Genomic DNA, 24,123 nt, shown 5'->3' with positions numbered 1-24,123 from the left:
CTCTAGGAATGATGAGACGTGTAGAGGACCCAGGTCACCCAGGTCTCCATGGAAACATACCTTAGATGCACCGGCGTCAGGGAAACAGTCGACTCTCTCCCCCAGGGGAATAACGGGACATTCTGGAACCACGGTGTCTGTGGTCTCTGTCAGAGCATACAGGGAATACGTTTCTACTGACCAAACACTGACACAACAACCAATCACAAATCATCACTGATAAGCATCAGTGAATTTCCGTTTAGGCTGGAATTCATGAGTTCACTTGACATTGAGTAAATTAAATGGAGTAGGGATAATTATACAAGTGATGCTACTAATGTATCTGCCCTTTGAGCGACTGTCTGGGGCATGACATTGACCAAGCAGAGAGGATGAGTGGAAGCAGACTGGGGCATGACATTGACCAAGCAGAGAGGATGAGTGGAAGCAGACTGGGGCATGACATTGACCAAGCAGAGAGGATGAGTGGAAGCAGACTGGGGCATGACATTGACCAAGCAGAGAGGATGAGTGGAAGCAGACTGGGGCATGACATTGACCAAGCAGAGAGGATGAGTGGAAGCAGACTGGGGCATGACATTGACCAAGCAGAGAGGATGAGTGGAAGCAGACTGGGGCATGACATTGACCAAGCAGAGAGGATGAGTGGAAGCAGACTGGGGCACGGTTCTGTCTCATCCCTAATATACAAACCAAAACCATGAGCAGTGACCGGAAGAGAGAGACAGAGGAAGAGAGAGGGAGAGACAGAGAAAGGGAGAGAGAGAGAGAGAGTGTTGGTGTGTTTGTGTGCATGTGTCTGTGTGGTTGGCATTGTCTCCCCTCTAGAAAGTTGTTTGTGATTTGGAGTGACAGCTGTCATAATATCCATATTATGCCCCTAAAACAACCCTTACTGTCCTCAGCCCTGTCCCCTTTCTCTGTTGTGTGTGTGTGTGTGTGTGTGTGTGTGTGTGTGTGTGTGTGTGTTCTCACCGTCTTTGATGACTGCAGGTTCCCCAGTAGCCATTAGAGCAACTAAAGCAACAGCCACTGTTGTCACCAGCAGGAATAGGACTGTCAGAGTCACCTCCAACCCTGAAAACTTCCGATTCCACATCTAACACAGACACACAGCAAAAGACACAGTAAATAAATATACATCCGCCAAACAAAAGATGCATTCTGTGTGTCACCAGTCATCCCCTCTGATGAACACCACATCAGGTCATCATGTTGTCAACAAGGCCATATTGCAGATAATCTGTACTTCAGTTGGTAGACTAGAACATGGCTCTTGCAATGCCAATGTTCAAATCCCGGGACCACCTATACATAAAAAATGTATGCACGCATGACTGTAAGCCACGTTGGGATAAAATAATCTGCTAAATGACATTTATTATTAGATATTATTTATTAGCTATGTTATGGACAATAGCTACTGCTGCCTAGCTAATGGACCTGAGGACACTAGAGGACACTACTGCTGTCAAGGAAATGGACCTGAGGACACTAGAGGACACTACTGCTGTCAAGGAAAAGGACCTGAAGACAGTAGAGGACACTACTGCTGTCAAGGAAATGGATCTGAGGACACTAGAGGACACTACTGCTGTCAAGGAAAAGGACCTGAAGACAGTAGAGGACACTACTGTTGTCAAGGAAAAGGACCTGAAGACAGTAGAGGACACTACTGTTGTCAAGGAAAAGGACCTGAAGACAGTAGAGGACACTACTGCTGTCAAGGAAAAGGACCTGAAGACAGTAGAGGACACTACTGATGTTCTAGGAAAAGGACCTGAAGACAGTAGAGGACACTACTGCTGTCAAGGAAAAGGACCTGAAGACAGTAGAGGACACTACTGCTGTTCTAGGAAAAGGACCTGAGGACACCACAGGACACTACTGCTGTCAAGGAAAATGACCTGAGGGCACTAGAGGACACTACTGCTGTGTTAGGAAAATGATCTGAGGACACCACAGGACACTACTGCTGTCAAGGAAAATGACCTGAGGGCACTAGAGGACACTACTGCTGTCAAGGAAAATGACCTGAGGACACATGTCTGCCTCCTTCGTTGGGGACAACCACATTTCACTCTGTATCGTCCCCGGCTCAATCAGCTTGTTTCTCACTAACACCAGACATGACAAATGGACTGGAGAGAGAAAGTGAGGCAGTGGGATAGGAAGAAGGCAAGGTGGTGTGTGTGTGTGTGTGTGTGTGTGTGTGTGTGTGTGTGTGTGTGTGTGTGTGTGTGTGTGTGTGTGTGTGTGTGTGTGTGTGTGTGTGTGTGTGTGTGTGTGTGTGTGTGTGTGTGTGTGTGTGTGTGTGTGTGTTAGAGAGATATAGAGCGAGTGCTCAATACTGAATGGTTCAGTGTTCCTAGTGCTTGCCAGAGCAGCACCAGCCATTATAAGCCGACCCATCACATCTCCCTACCCATTAGGCTCCACTCCCAGTACTGGTGAAGGCACAGGCAAGGTGAGTATGTGTGTGTGTTTCTGTATGTGTGTGTGTGTGTGTGTGTGTGTGTGCGCCTGTTTATGTGTGTGTGTGTGTGTATGAGGCGCATGGCCAGCTTGTTTAATGTGGTGTGAAGAGCATGCGAGGGCAAGCATACAGACCGCCGGGAAACGTTTTTGTGTCACCATTCGCCCGCAATCAATTAACACACCACAAATCACCACTAAAAAACACAGTCATATATTACGTGACACAGCAGCACACACAGCGGACATGGTCTGTCAGACTCAAACACACACAGCGGACATGGTCTGTCAGACTCAAAAACACAGCGGACATGGTCTGTCAGACTCAAAAACACAGCGGACATGGTCTGTCAGACTCAAACACACACAGTGGACATGGTCTGTCAGACTCAAACACACACAGTGGACATGGTCTGTCACACTCAAACACACACAGTGGACATGGTCTGTCAGATTTAAAAACACACAGTGGACATGGTCTGTCAGACTCAAACACACACGGTCTGTCAGACTCAAACACACACAGCGGACATGGTCTGTCAGACTCAAACACACACAGTGGACATGGTCTGTCAGACTCAAACAAACACAGCGGACATGGTCTGTCAGACTCAAACACACACAGTAGACATGGTCTGTCAGACTCAAACACACACAGTAGACATGGTCTGTCAGACTCAAACACACACAGTGGACATGGTCTGTCAGACTCAAACACACACAGTGGACATGGTCTGTCAGACTCAAACACACACAGTAGACATGGTCTGTCAGACTCAAACACACACAGTGGACATGGTCTGTCAGACTCAAACACACACAGTGGACATGGTCTGTCAGACTCAAACACACACAGTAGACATGGTCTGTCAGACTCAAACACACACAGTAGACATGGTCTGTCAGACTCAAACACACACAGTAGACATGGTCTGTCAGACTCAAACACACACAGCGGACATGGTCTGTCAGACTCAAACACACACAGTGGACATGGTCTGTCAGACTCAAACACACACAGTGGACATGGTCTGTCAGATTTAAAAACACACAGTGGACATGGTCTGTCAGACTCAAAAACACTGTCACCAACTGCTCCATATGAACTATAAACATGATCCAATATCATTTGCATTGTCAGACATATGATAAGGACCTTTGACCTCTTGTTGATGTCAAAATAGCAGTTCTACTTGAGCTCCACAAGGACCCTTCAGACACCTTCTATACTCTTATTAACAGACAGGGTGAACGTCTCAGCTCTGTAACCTACAGGACCCTTCAGACACATTCTATACTATTATTAACAGACAGGGTCAACGTCTCAGATCTGTAACCAAGAGGACCCTTCAGACACCATCTATACTATCATTTAACAGACAGGATCAAAGTCTCAGCTCTATAAACAACAGGACCCTTCCGACATCTTCTTGTGCCAGCTTCAGGTATGCTCAAGGAGGGTGGCGAGTTAGAATACCCCATGATAAGCTGCAGACCATACTATTTACCGAGAGAGTTTTCATCTATATTATTTGTGGCTTTCTATTTACGACCACAAATCGAAGCTGACACTAAGACCTCACTCAACCAACAGGCAAAATGTTCATCCAGAGATGTTCCTACTGGCCAGTGATATTAATGCTGGGAAACTGAAATCTGTCTACTTCATTTCTACCAGCATAACACATGAAAAACACTAGATCATCTTTACTTCACACATATAAAAGTATTATCTCAGGGACTCCTGAGTGGCGCAGCGGTCTATGGCACTGCATCGCAGTGCTTGAGGCGTCACTACAGAACCGGATTCGATTCCAGGCTGTGACACAACCGGCCGTGACTGGGAGTCCCACAGGGCGACGCACAATTAGCCCAGTGTCGTCCGGGTTAGGGGAGGGTATGACCAGGGGGTGCATTATTTGGCTCATCGCGCTCTAGCGACTCTTTGTGGCGTACTGGCCGCATGCAGGCTGACCTCGGTCATCAGTTGAAAGATGTTTCCTCCGACACATTGGTGCAGCTAGGTTAAGCGGGCAGGTGTTAAGAAAAGTGGTTAGGCGGGTCATGTTTCGGAGGACGCATGACATCGACGTTTGCATCGCCCGTTGGGAAAATTTAGCGATGAGACAAGATCGTAATTGGATCGCAATTGGATATCATGAAATTGGTGAGAAAAAGGGACTAAAAATAAATAAATAATAAGATAAGATTTATCCCACGCCATCTATTTGGCTTATCTGACCATAACTCTATCCTACTGATTCCTGCTTACAAGAACAAACTCTAACAGGAAGTACCAGTGACGCGCTCAATATCGAAGGGGACCGATGAAGCGGATGCTAAGCTACAGGACTGTTTCTATTCTGGGACTCATCCAATGGCATTGAGGTGTTTACCACATCAGTCATCGGCTTCATTAAAAAGTACATCGACAACATCATCCCCACAGTGACCGTACGTACATATCCCAGCCAGAAGCCATGGATGACAGGCAACATCCGCATTAAGCTACAGGCTAGAGCTGCCGCTTTCAAGGAGTGGGACACTAACCCGGACGCATATAAGAAATCTCTCTAAGCCCACCGACGAACCATCAAACAGGCATAGCTTCAAAAAAGGACTCGGAAAAAGGACTCGAATCCTGCTACACCGGCTCTGACACTTTGCAAACTATCATGGATTACAAAGGGAAAACCAGCCGAGAGTGACGCGGGCCTACCAGATAAGCTAAATGCCTTCTATGCTCGCTTCGAGGCAAGCAACACTGAACCATGCATGAGAGCACCAACTGCTCTGGACGACTGTGAGACGACGGTCTCCGTAGAAAATGTGAGTAAGACCATTAAACAGGTTAACATTCACAAAGCCGCTGCGCCAGATGAATTACAAGGACACGTACTCAGCGCATGCACTGACCAGCTGGCAAGTGTCTTGACTGACATTTTCAGCCTCTCCCTGACCCAGTTTGTAATACCCATGTTTCAATCAGACCACCATAGTCCCTGTGCCCAAGAGCGCCAAAGTAACCTGTCTCAATGACTTTCGCCCGTCACACTCACATCTGTAGCCATGAAAGACTTTGAAAGGCTGGTCATTGCTCACATCAAAACCATCATCCTAGACACCCTGGACCCATTCCAATGTGCATACTGCACCAACAGACCAACAGATGACAAAGGAGCTGATGGTGGACTACAGGGCTATAGACAGGGCATCGACTGGGCTGTAGTTGAGCGGGTCGAGAGCTTCAAGTTCCTCTGTGTCCGCATCAGTAAGGATCTGTCATGGTCCAACCACACCAACAAGGTCGTGAAGAGGGCACCACAATGTATCTTCACCCTCAGGAGGCTGAAACGATCAAAGCTGCACCATTGAAAGCATCTTGACTACCTGCATCCTCACTTGGTATGGCAACTGCTTGGCCTTCGACCGTAAGGCACATCACTGAGGCCAAGCTCCCTGCCATCCAGGACCTCTATACCAGGCGGTGTCAGAGGAAGGCCATAAAAATTGTCAAAGACTCCAGCCACCCAAGTCATGGACTGTTCTCTCTGCAACTGCACGGCAAGCGTTACCGAAGTTTGGAACCAACAGAACCCTGAACAGGGTCTACCCGCAAGCCATAAGACTGCTGAATAGTTAGTTACATAGTTACCTGCATTGACCCTTTTTTTCCTTCACCTTTTCAACTCATCACATATGCTGCTGCTACTGTTTACTCTCTGCCACTTTATTCACAGTTTTATGTACATAACTACCTCAATTACCTCATAAACCTGCACACAGACTCAGTACTGGTACACCTAGTATATAGCCAAGTTATCTTTACTCATTGTGTATCTTTTATTACGTGTTTTACTTTTCTATTATTTCTCTATTTTCTTTCTCTCTGCTTTGTTGGGAAGGGCCCGTAAGTAATCATTTCACTGTTAGTCCACACCTTTCCTTTTTGAAGCATGTGACAAATAACATTTGATTTTAAGGATTTGACTTGATCCTATTTGTATTTTGTATTTATTATGGATCCCCATTAGCTGCTGCCAAGACACTATCATTAGCAAACAGGGTCAAATTCTCACCTCTATAACTAACATGATCTAAGGTTTAGATTTAATCTATATTACAGAAGTAAAAACAATGTTTGAGTGTTCGTGGAGACTGCTTTCACGGTAAACACTGTGTCGGCTCAATCGGGAAAATACATTCAAATTTTAATGTAGGTCTTCCGCAATAAAGATTGAATCCAGCCCTAAAATGGCTAGGGCTGCATGACAAGGACAAACTCGATTGTAGAATTTTCATGAAATAGAGCATGATTAACACTGTGAACTTATTTAGTTACAAATGAACACATTTGTACTTCACAACATAGGTTTTTCTAGCTGATAATTGTGCAACAGGTAGACGTTTATTCTCTTGCCGCTTGATGATAGAGAATCGAGGAGTTCAGACTAATGCATGTAGAACACTCCCTGTAATAACCTCATTTCGCTCTCCATGATGGTCATTTATCTGTTTTACCTAATAGTTATTCTTTCTCTATACGTTGTCTACAGGCTTCCCTCTAGCCTGTCTTTTCCTCTTTACTCAATAAACTACACACAATGTATCTCTTCTGCGATGACGTAGAATGATTAGGCTTTGAACAACTTTTGGGGTCTGCTTTAATGATCACAGAAGCGGTAGGCCAGCAACAGTTGAAGCTAGGTCGCACAGTAGTTTAAGCTGGCAACTGTTTGTGTCGTACTCAAATAAAATGTAGTTCTAAACACACGATAAAATAGTATATTTATGAATACCTTATCTGAGACTATGTTCCCCAGTGAGTTAGAAGTTGTCTCACCTCGCACTGCTTCTTGCCTTACTACTCCGTCGCACCGTCGTCTGTCTCATCCACGTTATATCATATCACTCTGCAATAAGGTCTTGGTGTTGGTGTGTGAACATGTTGAAATTCAATACTCTGTATGTATTTATATCTGTGTGTAAGCGATAGCAAGAAAGAGAGTGTGTGTGTGTGTTTTACAACTTCACTGTACCCACTCAGCAACTATAAAATGTGATAACCATCACAACCAACAAAGATCAACCGAGACAATGTGTTACTTGTTTTCTTTAATCCTCCTATATCTTCCTTATATTGCTGTGTTTATGGATGTGTGTGCATGCATGTGTGTGTGCACGTCTGTGTGTATGTTGTAATGATTTACCTTGAAACACTCCTCCTTTGGTTAATACGAACTGTGACTCAGCTTTTTCAGTACCAGTAAAAGTTTTAGAAAAACATACTCATTCAAGGGTTTTTCTTTATTTTTTACTATTTTCTACATTGTAGAATAATAGTGAAGACATCAAAACTATGAAATAACACATATGGAATCATGTAGTAAGCAAAAAAGTGTTAAACAGATCAAAATATATTTTAGATTTTAGATTCTTCAAAGTAGCCAACCTTTGCCTTGATGACAGCTTTGCACACTCTTGGCATTCTCTCAACCAGCTTCACCTGGAATGCTTTTCCAACAGTCTTGAAGGAGTTCCGAGATATGCTGAGCACTTGTTGGCTGCTTTTCCTTCACTCTGCGGTCCAACTCATCCCAAACCATCTGAATTGGTTTGAAGTCGGGGAATTGTGGAGCCCAGGTCATCTGATGCAGCACTACATCACTCTCCTTTTTGGTCAGATAGCCCGTACACAGCCTGGAGGTGTGTTGGGTCATTGTCCTGTTGAAAAACAAATGATAGTCCCACTAAGCACAAACCAGATGGGATGGCATATCACTGCAGAATGCTGTTGTAGCCATGCTGGCTAAATGTGCCTTGAATTCTAAATAAATCACTGACAGTGTCACCAGCAAAGCACCATCACACCTCCTCCTCCATGCTTCACGCTGGGAACCACACAAGCGGAGATCATCCGTTCACCTACTCTGTATCTCACAATATAATATGGATATCTTTCGCTGTAAAGTATATTTTCTAAATCTGACACGATAGGTGGATTAACAACAAGCTAAGCTGTGTTTTGGTATATTTCACTTGTGATTGCATGATTATAAATATTTTTAGTAATATTTTTTAATCTGATACGTTTGGGAATTTTCTTCTTCCTTTCAGGACCGGAACGAGGCTGTAGTTTTCTCAACATAACGCGCAACCCAAATGGCGTTTTTTTGTTATAAAAGTAATATTTATCGAACAAAAATAACATTTATTGTGTAACTGGGAGTCTCGTGAGTGCAAACATCCGAAGATTATCTAAGGTAAGCGATTAATTTTATTGCTTTTCTGACTTTCGCGACCATGCTAATTTGGGGCTAGCTGTTGTAGCATTGATTGCTACACTCACAAAAGTTTGGATTTCTTTCGCTGTAAAGTATATTTCCAAAATCTGACACGATAGGTGGATTAACAACAAGCTAAACTGTGTTTTGGTATAATTCACTTGTGATTGCATGATTATAAATATTTTTAGTAATATTTTTGCATTTGGCGCCCTGCAATTCTAGCGGTTGTTTAGGAAAGTGATCCCGCTAACGGGATTCGCAGCGCAGAGAAGTTAAGAACAAGTGTATCTTTAAATCTATGTAAAACATGTATCTTTCATCAAAGTTTATGATGAGTATTTCTGTTATTTGACGTGGCTCTCTGCAATTTCTCCGGATATTTTGGAGGCATTTCTGAACATGGCGCCAATGTAAACTGAGATTTGTGGATATAAATATGCACATTATCGAACAAAACATAAATGTATTGTGTAACATGATGTCCTATGAGTGTCATCTGATGATGATCATCAAAGGTTAGTGATTAATTTGATCTCTATTTCTGATTTTTGTGACTACTATCTTTGGCTGGGAAAATGGCTGTGTTTTTCTGTGGCTATGTACTGAGCTAACATAATCGTTTGGTGTGCTTTCGCCGTAAATCCTTTTTGAAATCCGACATGTTGGCTGGATTCACAACATGTGTAGCTTTAATTTGGTGTCTTTCATGTGTGATTTCATGAAAGATTGATTTTTATGGTAATATATTTGAATTTGGCGCGCTACATTTTTTCTGGCTTTTGGCCAAGTGGGACGCTACCGTCCCACATATCCCAGAGAAGTTAATGAAAAGAATAAGCAAACACATTTGGTGTTCGCCAGAAGGCATGTGGAAGAGACTCCCCAAACATATGGAAGAAGGTACTCTGGTCAGATGAGACTAATATTTAGCTTTTTGGCCATCAAAGAAAACGCTATGTCTGGTGCAAACCCAACACCTCTCATCACCCCGAGAGCACCATGCTGTGGGGATGTTTTTCACTGGCAGATACTGGGAAACTGGTCAGAATTTAAGGAATGATGGATGGTGCTAAATACAGGGAAATTGTTGAGGGGAAACCTGTTTCAGTCTTCCAGAGATTTGAGACTGGGACGAAGGTTCACCTTCCAGCAGGACAATGACCCTAAACATACTTCTAAAGCAACACTCGAGTGGTTTATTAAGGGGAAAGCGGAAACATTTAAATGTCTTGGAATGGCCTAGTCAAAGCCCAGAATAGTTATGCACCCTCAAGTTTTCTGTTTTTTTTGTCTTATTTCCTGTTTGTTTCACAATAAAATATATTTTGCATCTTCAAAGTGGTAGGCATGATGTGTAAATCAAATGATACAAACCCCAAAAAATCTATTTTAATTCCAGGTTGTAAGGCAACAAAATAGGAAAAATGCCAAGGGGGTGAATACTTTTGCAAGCAACTGTAGGTGTGTCCAAACTTTTTACTGTATAATCATCAACCTCGCATGATCCCCAATGACCAATCGAAATCATTCACCCATACTTTATTGGCGTGTGTACAATCACTTACAAACACTTCACTTATATCATATCTTATAATATACTTTGGTTATTCAACCAGGCTGTACCTGTGATAACCCCCATTGTGTAATGTTATTGGAGTGATAACACTGGTGCATTGTAATCGGTGGAAAATGAGAGATTAGGAATCATGATCAAGATAACCATGGATTAAAGACAAATGAACATTGGATCGTACGTTTTATTACAAGGCTTAAACTAAAATGACTAAAATGACACTGACATGATGTAAGCAGGGTTGTTTTGCAATTGTTTTTTGTCAAAGAGTTAGATGTTAACTACACTGAACAAAAATATAGATGCAAAATGCAACAATTTCAAAGATTTTACTGAGTTACAGTTCATATAAGGAAACAATAAAAAAACATTAACGAGGCTATATACAGGGGGTACTGGTACAGAGTCAATGTGCGCGGGTACAGGTTAGTTGAGGTAAATTTGGGTAATATGTACATCTAGGTAGGGTTAACCAATCGAGCTATTTTGTTTGTTTAGTCGCATTGTTTGTAACTTATTTTGTACATAATGTTGCTGCTACCGTCTCTTATGAACAAAAAGAGATTCTGGACATCAGAACAGCGATTACTCAACTCAAATTGAATTGGATGAAGAATCTTTCTTTAATGAGTCGGACGAGAGAGATTTACTCCAGACACCGGGCCCTCATCCCTGTCATTCGCAGAAGGAGATCGGGGTGCTTTGTGAGGATCCGGCGACGAATGGCTAATCTGCCTTTGCCATCGGTATTAATGGCCAACGTACAATCACTGGATAATAAAGTGGACAAACTAAAAGCACGTATATCCTACCAATGGGACATACATTTTTTTTATATCTTATGTTTCACAGAGTTGTGGCTGAACAACAACATGAATAACATACAGCTGGTGTGTTCTACACTGTATCGGCAGGATAGAACAGCAGCCTCAGGTAAGACAAGGGGTGGTGTGTTCTACACTGTATCGGCAGGATAGAACAGCAGCCTCTGGTAAGACAAGGGGTGGTGTGTTATACACTGTATCGTCAGGATAGAACAGCAGCCTCTGGTAAGACAAGGGGTGGTATGTTCTACACTGTATCGGCAGGATAGAACAGCAGACACTGGTAAGACAAGGGGTGGTGTGTTATACACTGTATCAGCAGGATAGAACAGCAGCCACTGGTAAGACAAGGGGTGGTGTGTTCTACACTGTATCGGCAGGATAGAACAGCAGCCACTGGTAAGACAAGGGGTGGTGTGTTATACACTGTATCAGCAGGATAGAACAGCAGCCACTGGTAAGACAAGGGGTGGTGTGTTATACACTGTATCGTCAGGATAGAACAGCAGCCTCAGGTAAGACAAGGGGTGGTGTGTTCTACACTGTATCGGCAGGATAGAACAGCAGCCTCAGGTAAGACAAGGGGTGGTGTGTTCTACACTGTATCGTCAGGATAGAACAGCAGCCTCTGGTAAGACAAGGGGTGGTGTGTTATACACTGTATCGTCAGGATAGAACAGCAGCCTCAGGTAAGACAAGGGGTGGTGTGTTATACACTGTATCGTCAGGATAGAACAGCAGCCTCTGGTAAGACAAGGGGTGGTGGGTTATACACTGTATCGTCAGGATAGAACAGCAGCCTCTGGTAAGACAAGGGGTGGTGGGTTATACACTGTATCGTCAGGATAGAACAGCAGCCTCAGGTAAGACAAGGGGTGGTGTGTTATACACTGTATCGTCAGGATAGAACAGCAGCCTCAGGTAAGACAAGGGGTGGTGTGTTATACACTGTATCGTCAGGATAGAACAGCAGCCTCTGGTAAGACAAGGGGTGGTGGGTTATACACTGTATCGTCAGGATAGAACAGCAGCCTCTGGTAAGACAAGGGGTGGTGTGTTATACACTGTATCGGCAGGATAGAACAGCAGCCTCTGGTAAGACAAGGGGTGGTGTGTTATACACTGTATCGTCAGGATAGAACAGCAGCCTCTGGTAAGACAAGGGGTGGTGTGTTATACACTGTATCGGCAGGATAGAACAGCAGCCTCTGGTAAGACAAGGGGTGGTGTGTTATACACTGTATCGGCAGGATAGAACAGCAGCCTCTGGTAAGACAAGGGGTGGTGTGTTATACACTGTATCGGCAGGATAGAACAGCAGCCTCTGGTAAGACAAGGGGTGGTGTGTTATACACTGTATCGGCAGGATAGAACAGCAGCCTCTGGTAAGACAAGGGGTGGTGTGTTATACACTGTATCGGCAGGATAGAACAGCAGCCTCTGGTAAGACAAGGGGTGGTGTGTTCTACACTGTATCGTCAGGATAGAACAGCAGCCTCTGGTAAGACAAGGGGTGGTGTGTTATACACTGTATCGTCAGGATAGAACAGCAGCCTCTGGTAAGACAAGGGGTGGTGTGTTATACACTGTATCGTCAGGATAGAACAGCAGCCTCAGGTAAGACAAGGGGTGGTGGGTTATACACTGTATCGTCAGGATAGAACAGCAGCCTCTGGTAAGACAAGGGGTGGTGTGTTATACACTGTATCGTCAGGATAGAACAGCAGCCTCTGGTAAGACAAGGGGTGGCAGGTTTTACACTGTATCGTCAGGATAGAACAGCAGCCTCTGGTAAGACAAGGGGTGGTGTGTTCTACACTGTATCGTCAGGATAGAACAGCAGCCTCTGGTAAGACAAGGGGTGGTGTGTTCTACACTGTATCGTCAGGATAGAACAGCAGCCTCTGGTAAGACAAGGGGTGGTGTGTTATACACTGTATCGTCAGGATAGAACAGCAGCCTCTGGTAAGACAAGGGGTGGTGTGTTATACACTGTATCGTCAGGATAGAACAGCAGCCTCTGGTAAGACAAGGGGTGGTGTGTTATACACTGTATCGTCAGGATAGAACAGCAGCCTCTGGTAAGACAAGGGGTGGTGTGTTCTACACTGTATCGTCAGGATAGAACAGCAGCCTCTGGTAAGACAAGGGGTGGTGTGTTCTACACTGTATCGTCAGGATAGAACAGCAGCCTCTGGTAAGACAAGGGGTGGTGTGTTCTACACTGTATCGGCAGGATAGAACAGCAGCCTCTGGTAAGACAAGGGGTGGTGTGTTATACACTGTATCGGCAGGATAGAACAGCAGCCTCTGGTAAGACAAGGGGTGGTGTGTTATACACTGTATCGTCAGGATAGAACAGCAGCCTCTGGTAACACAAGGGGTGGTGTGTTATACACTGTATCGGCAGGATAGAACAGCAGCCTCTGGTAAGACAAGGGGTGGTGTGTTATACACTGTATTGGCAGGATAGAACAGCAGCCTCTGGTAAGACAAGGGGTGGTGTGTTATACACTGTATCGTCAGGATAGAACAGCAGCCTCTGGTAAGACAAGGGGTGGTGTGTTCTAAACTGTATCGGCAGGATAGAACAGCAGCCTCTGGTAAGACAAGGGGTGGCAGGTTTTACACTGTATCAGCAGGATAGAACAGCAGCCTCTGGTAAGACAAGGGCTGGTGTGTTATACACTGTATCGGCAGGATAGAACAGCAGCCTCTGGTAAGACAAGGGGTGGTGTGTTATACACTGTATCGTCAGGATAGAACAGCAGCCTCTGGTAAGACAAGGGCTGGTGTGTTATACACTGTATCGTCAGGATAGAACAGCAGCCTCTGGTAAGACAAGGGGTGGTGTGTTATACACTGTATCGTCAGGATAGAACAGCAGCCTCAGGTAAGACAAGGGGTGGTGTGTTATACACTGTATCGTCAGGATAGAACAGCAGCCTCTGGTAAGACAAGGGGTGGTGGGTTATACACTGTATCGTCAGGATAGAACAGCAGCCTCTGGTAAGACAAGGGGTGGTGGGTTATACACTGTATCGTCAGGATAGAACAGCAGCCTCAGGTAAGACAAGGGGTGGTGTGTTATACACTGTATCGTCAGGATAGAACAGCAGCCTCTGGTAAGACAAGGGGTGGTGTGTTATACACTGTATCGGCAGGATAGAACAGCAGCCTCTGGTAAGACAAGGGGTGGTGTGTTATACACTGTATCGTCAGGATAGAACAGCAGCCTCTGGTAAGACAAGGGGTGGTGTGTTATACACTGTATCGGCAGGATAGAACAGCAGCCTCTGGTAAGACAAGGGGTGGTGTGTTCTACACTGTATCGTCAGGATAGAACAGCAGCCTCTGGTAAGACAAGGGGTGGTGTGTTATACACTGTATCGTCAGGATAGAACAGCAGCCTCTGGTAAGACAAGGGGTGGTGTGTTATACACTGTATCGTCAGGATAGAACAGCAGCCTCAGGTAAGACAAGGGGTGGTGGGTTATACACTGTATCGTCAGGATAGAACAGCAGCCTCTGGTAAGACAAGGGGTGGTGTGTTATACACTGTATCGTCAGGATAGAACAGCAGCCTCTGGTAAGACAAGGGGTGGCAGGTTTTACACTGTATCGTCAGGATAGAACAGCAGCCTCTGGTAAGACAAGGGGTGGTGTGTTCTACACTGTATCGTCAGGATAGAACAGCAGCCTCTGGTAAGACAAGGGGTGGTGTGTTCTACACTGTATCGTCAGGATAGAACAGCAGCCTCTGGTAAGACAAGGGCTGGTGTGTTATACACTGTATCGTCAGGATAGAACAGCAGCCTCTGGTAAGACAAGGGGTGGTGTGTTATACACTGTATCGTCAGGATAGAACAGCAGCCTCTGGTAAGACAAGGGGTGGTGTGTTATACACTGTATCGTCAGGATAGAACAGCAGCCTCTGGTAAGACAAGGGGTGGTGTGTTCTACACTGTATCGGCAGGATAGAACAGCAGCCTCTGGTAAGACAAGGGGTGGTGTGTTATACACTGTATCGGCAGGATAGAACAGCAGCCTCTGGTAAGACAAGGGGTGGTGTGTTATACACTGTATCGGCAGGATAGAACAGCAGCCTCTGGTAAGACAAGGGGTGGTGTGTTATACACTGTATCGTCAGGATAGAACAGCAGCCTCTGGTAACACAAGGGGTGGTGTGTTATACACTGTATCGGCAGGATAGAACAGCAGCCTCTGGTAAGACAAGGGGTGGTGTGTTATACACTGTATTGGCAGGATAGAACAGCAGCCTCTGGTAAGACAAGGGGTGGTGTGTTATACACTGTATCGTCAGGATAGAACAGCAGCCTCTGGTAAGACAAGGGGTGGTGTGTTCTACACTGTATCGGCAGGATAGAACAGCAGCCTCTGGTAAGACAAGGGGTGGCAGGTTTTACACTGTATCAGCAGGATAGAACAGCAGCCTCTGGTAAGACAAGGGCTGGTGTGTTATACACTGTATCGGCAGGATAGAACAGCAGCCTCTGGTAAGACAAGGGGTGGTGTGTTATACACTGTATCGTCAGGATAGAACAGCAGCCTCTGGTAAGACAAGGGCTGGTGTGTTATACACTGTATCGTCAGGATAGAACAGCAGCCTCTGGTAAGACAAGGGGTGGTGTGTTATACACTGTATCGTCAGGATAGAACAGCAGCCTCTGGTAAGACAAGGGGTGGTGGGTTATACACTGTATCGGCAGGATAGAACAGCAGCCTCTGGTAAGACAAGGGGTGACGGTCTATGTATATTTGTAAACAACAGCTGGTGCACGATATCTAAGGAAGTCTTGAGGTTTTGCTCGTCTGAGATAGTGTGATCTACAGCTTATCATGAGATACTCTATCTACCTAGAGAGTTTTCATCTATATTCTTCGTAGCTGTCTATTTACCACCACAAACCGATGCTGGTGATAAGACCGCACTCAATGAGTTGTATACGGCCATAAGAAAACAGGAAAACGCTCATCCAGAGGAGGTGCTCTTAGTGGCCGGGGTCTTAATGAAGGTAAAATTAAATCTGTTTGACCTAATTAAGACCAGCATGTTAAATGTGCAACTAGAGGGAAAAAAAACTCTAGACCACACAGAGATGTGTACAAAGCTCTCCCTCGCCCTCCATTTGGCAAATCTGACCATAATACTATTCTGCTGATTCCTGCTTACAAGCTAAAATTAAAGCAGGAAGCACCAGTGACTCTGTCAATAAAACGGTGGTCAGATGAAGCAGATGCTAATCTACAGGACTGTTTCACTAGCACAGACTGGAATATGTTACGGGATTCTTCCGATGGCATTGAGGAGTACACCACATCAGTCACTGGTTTCATCAATAAGTGCATCAATGATGTTGTCCCCACATTGACTGTACCTTATACCCCCCCCACTCACGAGACTCCGAGTTACACAATAAATTTTATTTTTGTTCGATAAAGATTAGTTTTATAACCAAAAACCGCCATTTGGTTTGCGCGTTATGTTCAGAAAACCACAGGCTCGTTCCGGTCCTGAAAGGAAATTCCAAAAAGTATCCGTAAAGTTCGTAGAAACATGTCAAACCTTTTTTATAATCAATCCTCAGGTTGTTTTTAACATACATAATCGATAATATTTCAACCGGACGGTAACCTATTCAATACTACAGAGAAAGAAGATGTCGAGTATATCTCTCGCGCGCAGAAACTAATCAAAGGACACCTGACGCGTTTTTTAAAAATCTCGCTCATTTTTCAAAATAAAAGCTTGAAACTATGTCTAAAGCCTGGTCACAGCCTGAGGAAGCCATTGGAAAAGGAATCTGGTTGATAGCCCTTTAAATGGAGGAGGGGCAGGCAACGGAACAGGGATTTTCCCAAATAAAAGGAACCTCCGGGTTGGATTTCCTCAGGTTTTCGCCTGCAAAATCAGTTCTGTTATACTCACAGACAATATTTTGTCAGTTTTGGAAACTTTAGAGTGTTTTCTATCCCAATCTGTCAATTATATGCATATTCTAGCATCTGGACCTGAGAAATAGTCCGTTTACCTTTGGAACGTTATTTATCCAAACATAAAAATTCTGCCCCCTAGTTGAAAGAAGTTAAACAGGTCAACATTCACAAGGCCACAGGGCCATCATTAAGTTTGCCGATGACACAACCGTGGTAGGCCTGTTCACCGACAACAATGAGACAGCCTATAGGAAGGAGGTCAGAGACCTGACCGTGTAGTGCAAGGACAACAACCTCTCCCTCAATGTGATGAAGACAAAGGAGATGATTGTGGACTACAGGAAAGGAGGACCGAGCATGCCCCCATTCTTATCGACTGGGCTGTAGAGGAGCAGGTTGAGCACTTCAAGTTCCTTGGCGTCCACATCACCAACAAACTAACATGCTCCAAGCACACTAAGACAGTCATTAAGAGGGCATGACAAAATCTATTCCCCCTCAAGAGACTGAAAAGATTTGGCATGAGTCCTCAGATCCTCAAATGGTTCTACAGCTGATCCATCGAGAGCATCCTGACAGGTTGCATCACTGTCTGATATTGAAATTCTCGGCCTCTGACCGAAAGGCACTAAAGAGGGTAGTGTGTACTGCCCATTACATCACTGGGGCCAAGCTTCCTGCCATCCAGGACCTCAATACCAGGCGGTGTCAGAAGAAGGCCCTAAAAATTGCCAAAGACTCCAGCCACCCTTGTCATAGACTGTTCTCTCACGGCAAGCGAAATCGGAGCGCCAAGTCTAGGTCCAAGAGGCTTCTAAACAGCTTCTACCCCCAAGCCATAAGACTCCTGATAATCTAATCAAATGCCTACCCAGACTATTTGCATTTACCCCCCCCCCCCCTTTTACGCTGCTGCAACTCTCTGTTATTATCTATGCATAGTCACTTTAATAACTCAACCTACATGTACATATTACCTCAATTACCTCGACTAACCGGTGCCCCTGCAAATTGAATCTGCACCGGTACCCCCTGTATATAGCTTCACTATTGTTATTTTACTGATGCTCTTGTCACGCCCTGACCATAGAGAACTTTTTATTCTCTATGTTGGTATGGTCGGGGTGTGATTAAGGGTGGGTTATCTAGGTTAATATTATATCTCTGTTGGCCTGGTATGGTTGCCAATCAGAGGAAGCTATTTATCGTTGTCTCTGATTGGGGATCATATTTAGGTAGCCATTTCCCCATTGTGGGATCTTGACTATGTTTAGTTGGCTGTGAGCATTATTATAGCTTCACGTTTCGTTTGTTCACTTTATTGTTTTTGTTCTTTAAGTTTTCTCTTCCTAATAAAAGGGATGGAAACACACCACGCTGCATCTAGGTCCAATCATTATGACGATCGTGACAGCTATTTAATTATTTGTTACATTAGTTTCTTATTTTTTTGTAGGTATTTTTCTTAAAACTGCATTGGCTTTGTAAGTAAGAGGTCTACACCTGTTGTATTCGGCGCAAATATGATTTGATTTGATTGGTCAGGTTGGCATATTAACACTCCAACCAGCACAGCCCATCACAATATCACAGTAACCATTAATGCAAACTTATTTCTGAGCTGTGACCCAAATTAAGCTTTCAAAGTGAAGGTGAGCCATCAGGTAAACATAACCAGTGTCACTAGCCAGGTCCCTGTATGAAGCCAATAATACGTCATAGGGTCCTGACCTGCCATTTGGCAAGCTGAGAGTCTATTCTCCTCTTCTCTCCTCACATCTTCTCTCCTCTACACTCCGCCCTCTCCTCTCCCCTGCTGATCTTTTTATCCTATTCTCTTGCTTTCTTTCTTTCTCTCACTCCAAATCCAATTCCACTCAGTCGTTTCCAATTGGTGCCTCACACACAAGCTTGCAGCACCAGCTCATTTCGATTGCCCAAACTGGAATTGGCAATTCAGTCCTGACTATCGATCCCGTCGTTTTCAAGCAGGCCCCTCAACACTGATAGCTGCGTACCTAGTATTCGTTAGTTTGTGTGCGCGAGTGTGTGTTTGAGAGAGTTTGTGCATTCATGAGTGCATGCTGAGCCGGTGTGGAAATTATTTTATTATTATTATTATTGAGTCATTGTTCATTTTACACTTAAGACATGACTCAGCCGTTGTGCTCTAGTTTTTATTGAACATTGTCAGTTGGATATGCTCTCTGCAAGCTTTAGTATATCTCACCTATCATATGAATAACCTTTTCTGACTCAAATAGGATTCCATCAAGATTGCTCTGATGTCCAAAATACTTCAAATCGAAATTCTGTGATACAAAACTTTTAAGTATTTGAAAAAAATCTACATTGGTCAATCCAAAATGCCTTTTTAATGCTGTCATGGAAATGTATTTCTTATTATCAAGTCATTTACAGTTTCTATGCATTTTGTGTTGTAATTGGTTTTACCAAGAATAAGTATAAAAACTTTGGGAGCCATGCAATTCTGAAGAGGTTTATTCTACTAGATTTATGGGAAGATGGTTCCATTTAATTAGGTCTGCTTTCATATTGTTGAATAGTGGAATAAAGTTATTTTTATATACAGTGGGGAGAACAAGTATTTGATACACTGCCGATTTTGCAGGTTTTCCTACTTACAAAGAATGTAGAGGTCTGCAATTTTTATCATAGGTACACTTCAACTGTGAGAGACGGAATCTAAAACAAAAATCCAGAAAATCACATTGTATGATTTTTAAGTAATTAATTTTCATTTTATTGCATGACATAAGTATTTGATCACCTACCAACCAGTAAGAATTCCGGCTCTCACAGACCTGTTAGTTTTTCTTTAAGAAGCCCTCCTGTTCTCCACTCATTACCTGTATTAACTGCACCTGTTTGAACTCGTTACCTGTATAAAAGACACCTGTCCACGCACTCAATCAAACAGACTCCAACCTCTCCATAATGGCCAAGACCAGGGAGCTGTGTAAGGACATCAGGGATACAATTGTAGACCTGCACAAGGCTGGGATGGGCTACAGGACAATAAGTAAGCAGCTCGGTGAGAAGGCAACAACTGTTGGCGCAATTATTCCAAAATGGAAGAAGTTCAATATGACGGTCAATCACCCTCGGTCTGGAGCTCCATGCAAGATCTCACCTCTTGGGGCATCAATGATCATAAGGAAGGTGAGGGATCAGCCCAGAACTACACGGCAGGACCTGGTCAATGACCTGAAGAGAGCTGGGACCACAGTCTCAAAGAAAACCATTAGTAACACACTACGCCGCCATGGATTAAAATCCTGCAGCGCACGCAAGGTCCCCCTGCTCAAGCCAGCGCATGTCCAGGCCCGTCTGAAGTTTGCCAATGACCATCTGGATGATCCAGAGGAGGAATGGGAGAAGGTCATGTGGTCTAATTAGACAAAAATAGAGCTTTTTGGTCTAAACTCCACTTGCCGTGTTTGGAGGAAGAAGAAGGATGAGTACAACCCCAAGAACATCATCCCAACCGTGAAGCATGGAGGTGGAAACATTCTTTGGGGATGCTTTTCTGCAAAGGGGACAGGACGACTGCACCGTATTGAGGGGAGGATGGATGGGGCCATGTATCGCAAGATCTTGGCCAACAACCTCCTTCCCTCAGTAAGAGCATTGAAGATGGGTCGTGGCTGGGTCTTCCAGCATGACAACGACCCGAAACACACAGCCAGGGCAACTAAGGAGTGGCTCTGTAAGAAGCATCTCAAGGTCCTGGAGTGGCCTAGCCAGTCTCCAGATCTGAACCCAATAGAAAATCTTTGGAGGGAGCTGAAAGTCCGTATTGCCCAGCGACAGCCCCGAAACCTGAAGGATCTGGAGAAGGTCTGTATGGAGGAGTGGGCCAAAATCCCTGCTGCAGTGTGTGCAAACCTGGTCAAGAACTACAGGAAACGTATGATCTCTGTAATTGCAAACAAAGGTTTCTGTACCAAATATTAAGTTCTGCTTTTCTGATGTATCAAATACTTATGTCATGCAATAAAATGCAAATTAATTACTTAAAAATCATACAATGTGATTTTCTGGATTTTCGTCTCTCAGTTGAAGTGTACCTATGATAAAAATTACAGACCTCTACATGCTTTGTAAGTAGGAAAACCTGCAAAATCGGCAGTGTATCAAATACTTGTTCTCCCCACTGTATTTGTTGTTTGTTGTCACTTAACTTCTTGTCAATATGGGGGCGCTGTTTCACCATTGGGAAAAATAGTGCCCAAATTAAACTGCCTCGTACTCAATTCTTGCTCGTACAATATGCATATTATTATTACTATTGGATAGAAAACACTCTCTAGTTTCTAAAACCGTTTGAATTATTTCTCTGAGTGAAACAGAACTCTTTCTGCAGCACATTTCCTGTCAGGGAGTGAGATTTCAGAAATCGAGGTCCCTGTTCTAAGGTCAGTTTATAAGTCCCCATGTAAGCTATGAGGGTACATGCACTGCATACGCCTTCCTCTAGATGTCAGTAAGCGGTGAGAATTTGAATGGAGTCGATTGCGCAATCTGGGACCTTATATTAGACCGTGGAACAGGAAGTACCGTCCTTTTCAACGGTGCGCCCGGACCAAGAAGACATCACAATGACGTCCTGCAAACGCTTTCGTTTTAGTAGTTCTATATCTCCGGTCATGTTTTTATTCGTTATAGGTGTTAAAGACATCATAAGGTAGTTAATTTAAACCGACTTATAGCAGTTTATAGCAGTTTATTGCGATTTTCCTGGATTTCTTTGTGACGCGCTTCCACTAGTTGGGCACCTCTCCAGTGGGTGGCTAACGTTTAGCGGCTAATTCGACTGGACAAGAGGACATCTTTCAGCCAAAAGACGATTGTTTTGAAGAAAGGACACCTTGCCCAAGATTCTGATTGAAGCTCAGCTAATAGTAAGCAGTCTTTATGCTGTTAATTAATTGTTCTGTTGAAAAAAGTAAAATGCATGAGACGCCATTTCTTGCAGTATAGCATTGCGTTATCGCAGCCTGTATTGCACAGTAACGATAATTTTAAAAATGTAATTCAGCGATTGCATTAAGAACTAATTTGTCTTTCAATTGCTGTCCAACCTGTATTTTTTTAGTCAAGTTTATGAATAGTTTTCGATAAGAGTAGGTGGCTTTCCAAGATGGCGCCGGACAGATTGCTTGAGCTCTTGGCTACTTTTCTCATTGTATAAGCACAATTTGTGCCGCTAAATATGCACATTTTCGAACAAACTCTATATGCATTGTGTAATATGATGTTACAGGACTGTCATCTGAAGAATTCTGAGAAGGTTAGTGAAAAAATGTATATATTTTGGTGGTTTATACGTTATAGCTATTTTTGCCTTGAATCAATGCTGATGTGATGTTCGCTATTGTGCTAAGCTAATATAACGCTATATTGTGTTTTCGCTGTAAAACACTTAGAAAATCTGAAATATTGTCTTGATTCACAAGATCTGTGTCTTTCATCTGCTGCACGCTGTGTATTTTTAAGAAATGTTTTATGATGAGTAATTAGCTAATACACGATGGTCTCTGTAGTTATCTAGTGGCTTTGGTGAGAGTTGTAATGGTGGCTGCAATGGTAAACTCTGATTTATACCTGAAATATGCACATTTTTCTAACAAAACCTATGCTATACAATAAATATGTTATCAGACTGTCATCTGATGAGGTTGTTTCTTGGTTAGTGGCTATTTATATCTTTATTTGGTCGAATTTGTGATAGCTGGTGATGGAGTAAAAAATGGTGGAGTATGGGAGTGGTGTCTTTTGCTAACGTGGTTAGCTAATAGATTTACATATTTTGTCTTCCCTGTAAAACATTTAAAAAATCAGAAATGATGGCTTTATTCACAAGATGTGTATCTTTCATTTGGTGTCTTGGACTTGTGATTTCATGAACATTTTATTATATGATATCCCTGTGGCTTTAGGCTAGGCTATGCTAGTCAGCTTTTGTGATGGGGGTGCTCCCGGATCCGGGTTTGGTAGGCGTTAGAGGTTAATAAACAGCCTAAGTATTTTATATTTTTGTAGTCCACTTAAAACCTCTACCGCCTCTCTCTCCCGGATCCGGGATCCCCCCATCAAAAAAGCTGACTAGCATAGCCTAGCCTAACGCCACAGGGATATCATATAACATAATTTTCATGAAATCACAAGTTCAAGACACCAAATGAAAGATACACATCTTGTGAATCCAGCCATCATTTCCCGATTTTTAAAATGTTTTACAGCGAAAACACAATATGTATTTCTATTAGCTAACCACAATGGCAAAAGACTCAACCGCATATTTTCACCATTTTTTTACCGCATAGGTAGCTATCACAAAACCGACCAAATAGAGATATAATTAGTCACTAACCAAGAAACAACTTCATCAGATGACAGTCTTATAACATGTTACACAATAAATCTATGTTTTGTTCGAAAATGTGCATATTTGAGGTATAAATCATAGTTTTACATTGCAGCTACCATCAAAAATATCACCAAAGCAGCCAGCCAATAATTACAGAGAGCAACGTGAAATACCTAAATACTCATCATAAAACATTTCTGAAAAATACATGGTGTACAGCAAATGAAAGATAAACATCTTGTGAATCCAGCCAATATTTCCGATTTTTTAAGTGTTTTACAGCGAAAACACAATATAGCATTATATTAGCTTACCACAATAGCCAAACACACAACCACATTCATTCACCGCAAAGGTAGCGATCGCAAAAAAACAGCAAAAGATATAAAATGATTCACTAACCTTGACAAACTTCATCAGATGACAGTCCTATAACATCATGTTACACAATACATATATGTTTTGTTTGAAAATGTGCATATTTAGCGGTACAAATCGTGGTTTTACAATGTGAATACGTAGCCAAAATGCACAAAATTCTCCGGAGATATTTTGGACAGTCACCTAATCTAATCAAATGACTCATCATAAACTTTACTAAAAAATACA

General features: G+C 43.4%; 1 protein-coding gene across 1 annotated transcript in view; it reads right to left on the bottom strand.

Moving 5' to 3' along the window:
* si (sucrase-isomaltase (alpha-glucosidase)) overlaps positions 1-1,102 on the bottom strand; it is a 101,023-nt gene extending 99,921 nt beyond the window's left edge. The window contains exons 1-2 of the mRNA XM_038973704.1: positions 967-1,102; positions 61-146 (exon numbers count right to left, since the gene is read on the bottom strand). Coding sequence (XP_038829632.1) covers positions 61-146; positions 967-1,102 — 222 coding nt within the window. The remainder of the gene's footprint in view (positions 1-60; positions 147-966) is intronic.
* Positions 1,103-24,123: the final 23,021 nt, after the last annotated feature.

This window comes from Salvelinus namaycush, chromosome 34, assembly GCF_016432855.1.
Source record: "Salvelinus namaycush isolate Seneca chromosome 34, SaNama_1.0, whole genome shotgun sequence".
NCBI lineage: Eukaryota > Metazoa > Chordata > Actinopteri > Salmoniformes > Salmonidae > Salvelinus > Salvelinus namaycush.
This window is presented reverse-complemented; position numbering and strand designations above follow the sequence as displayed.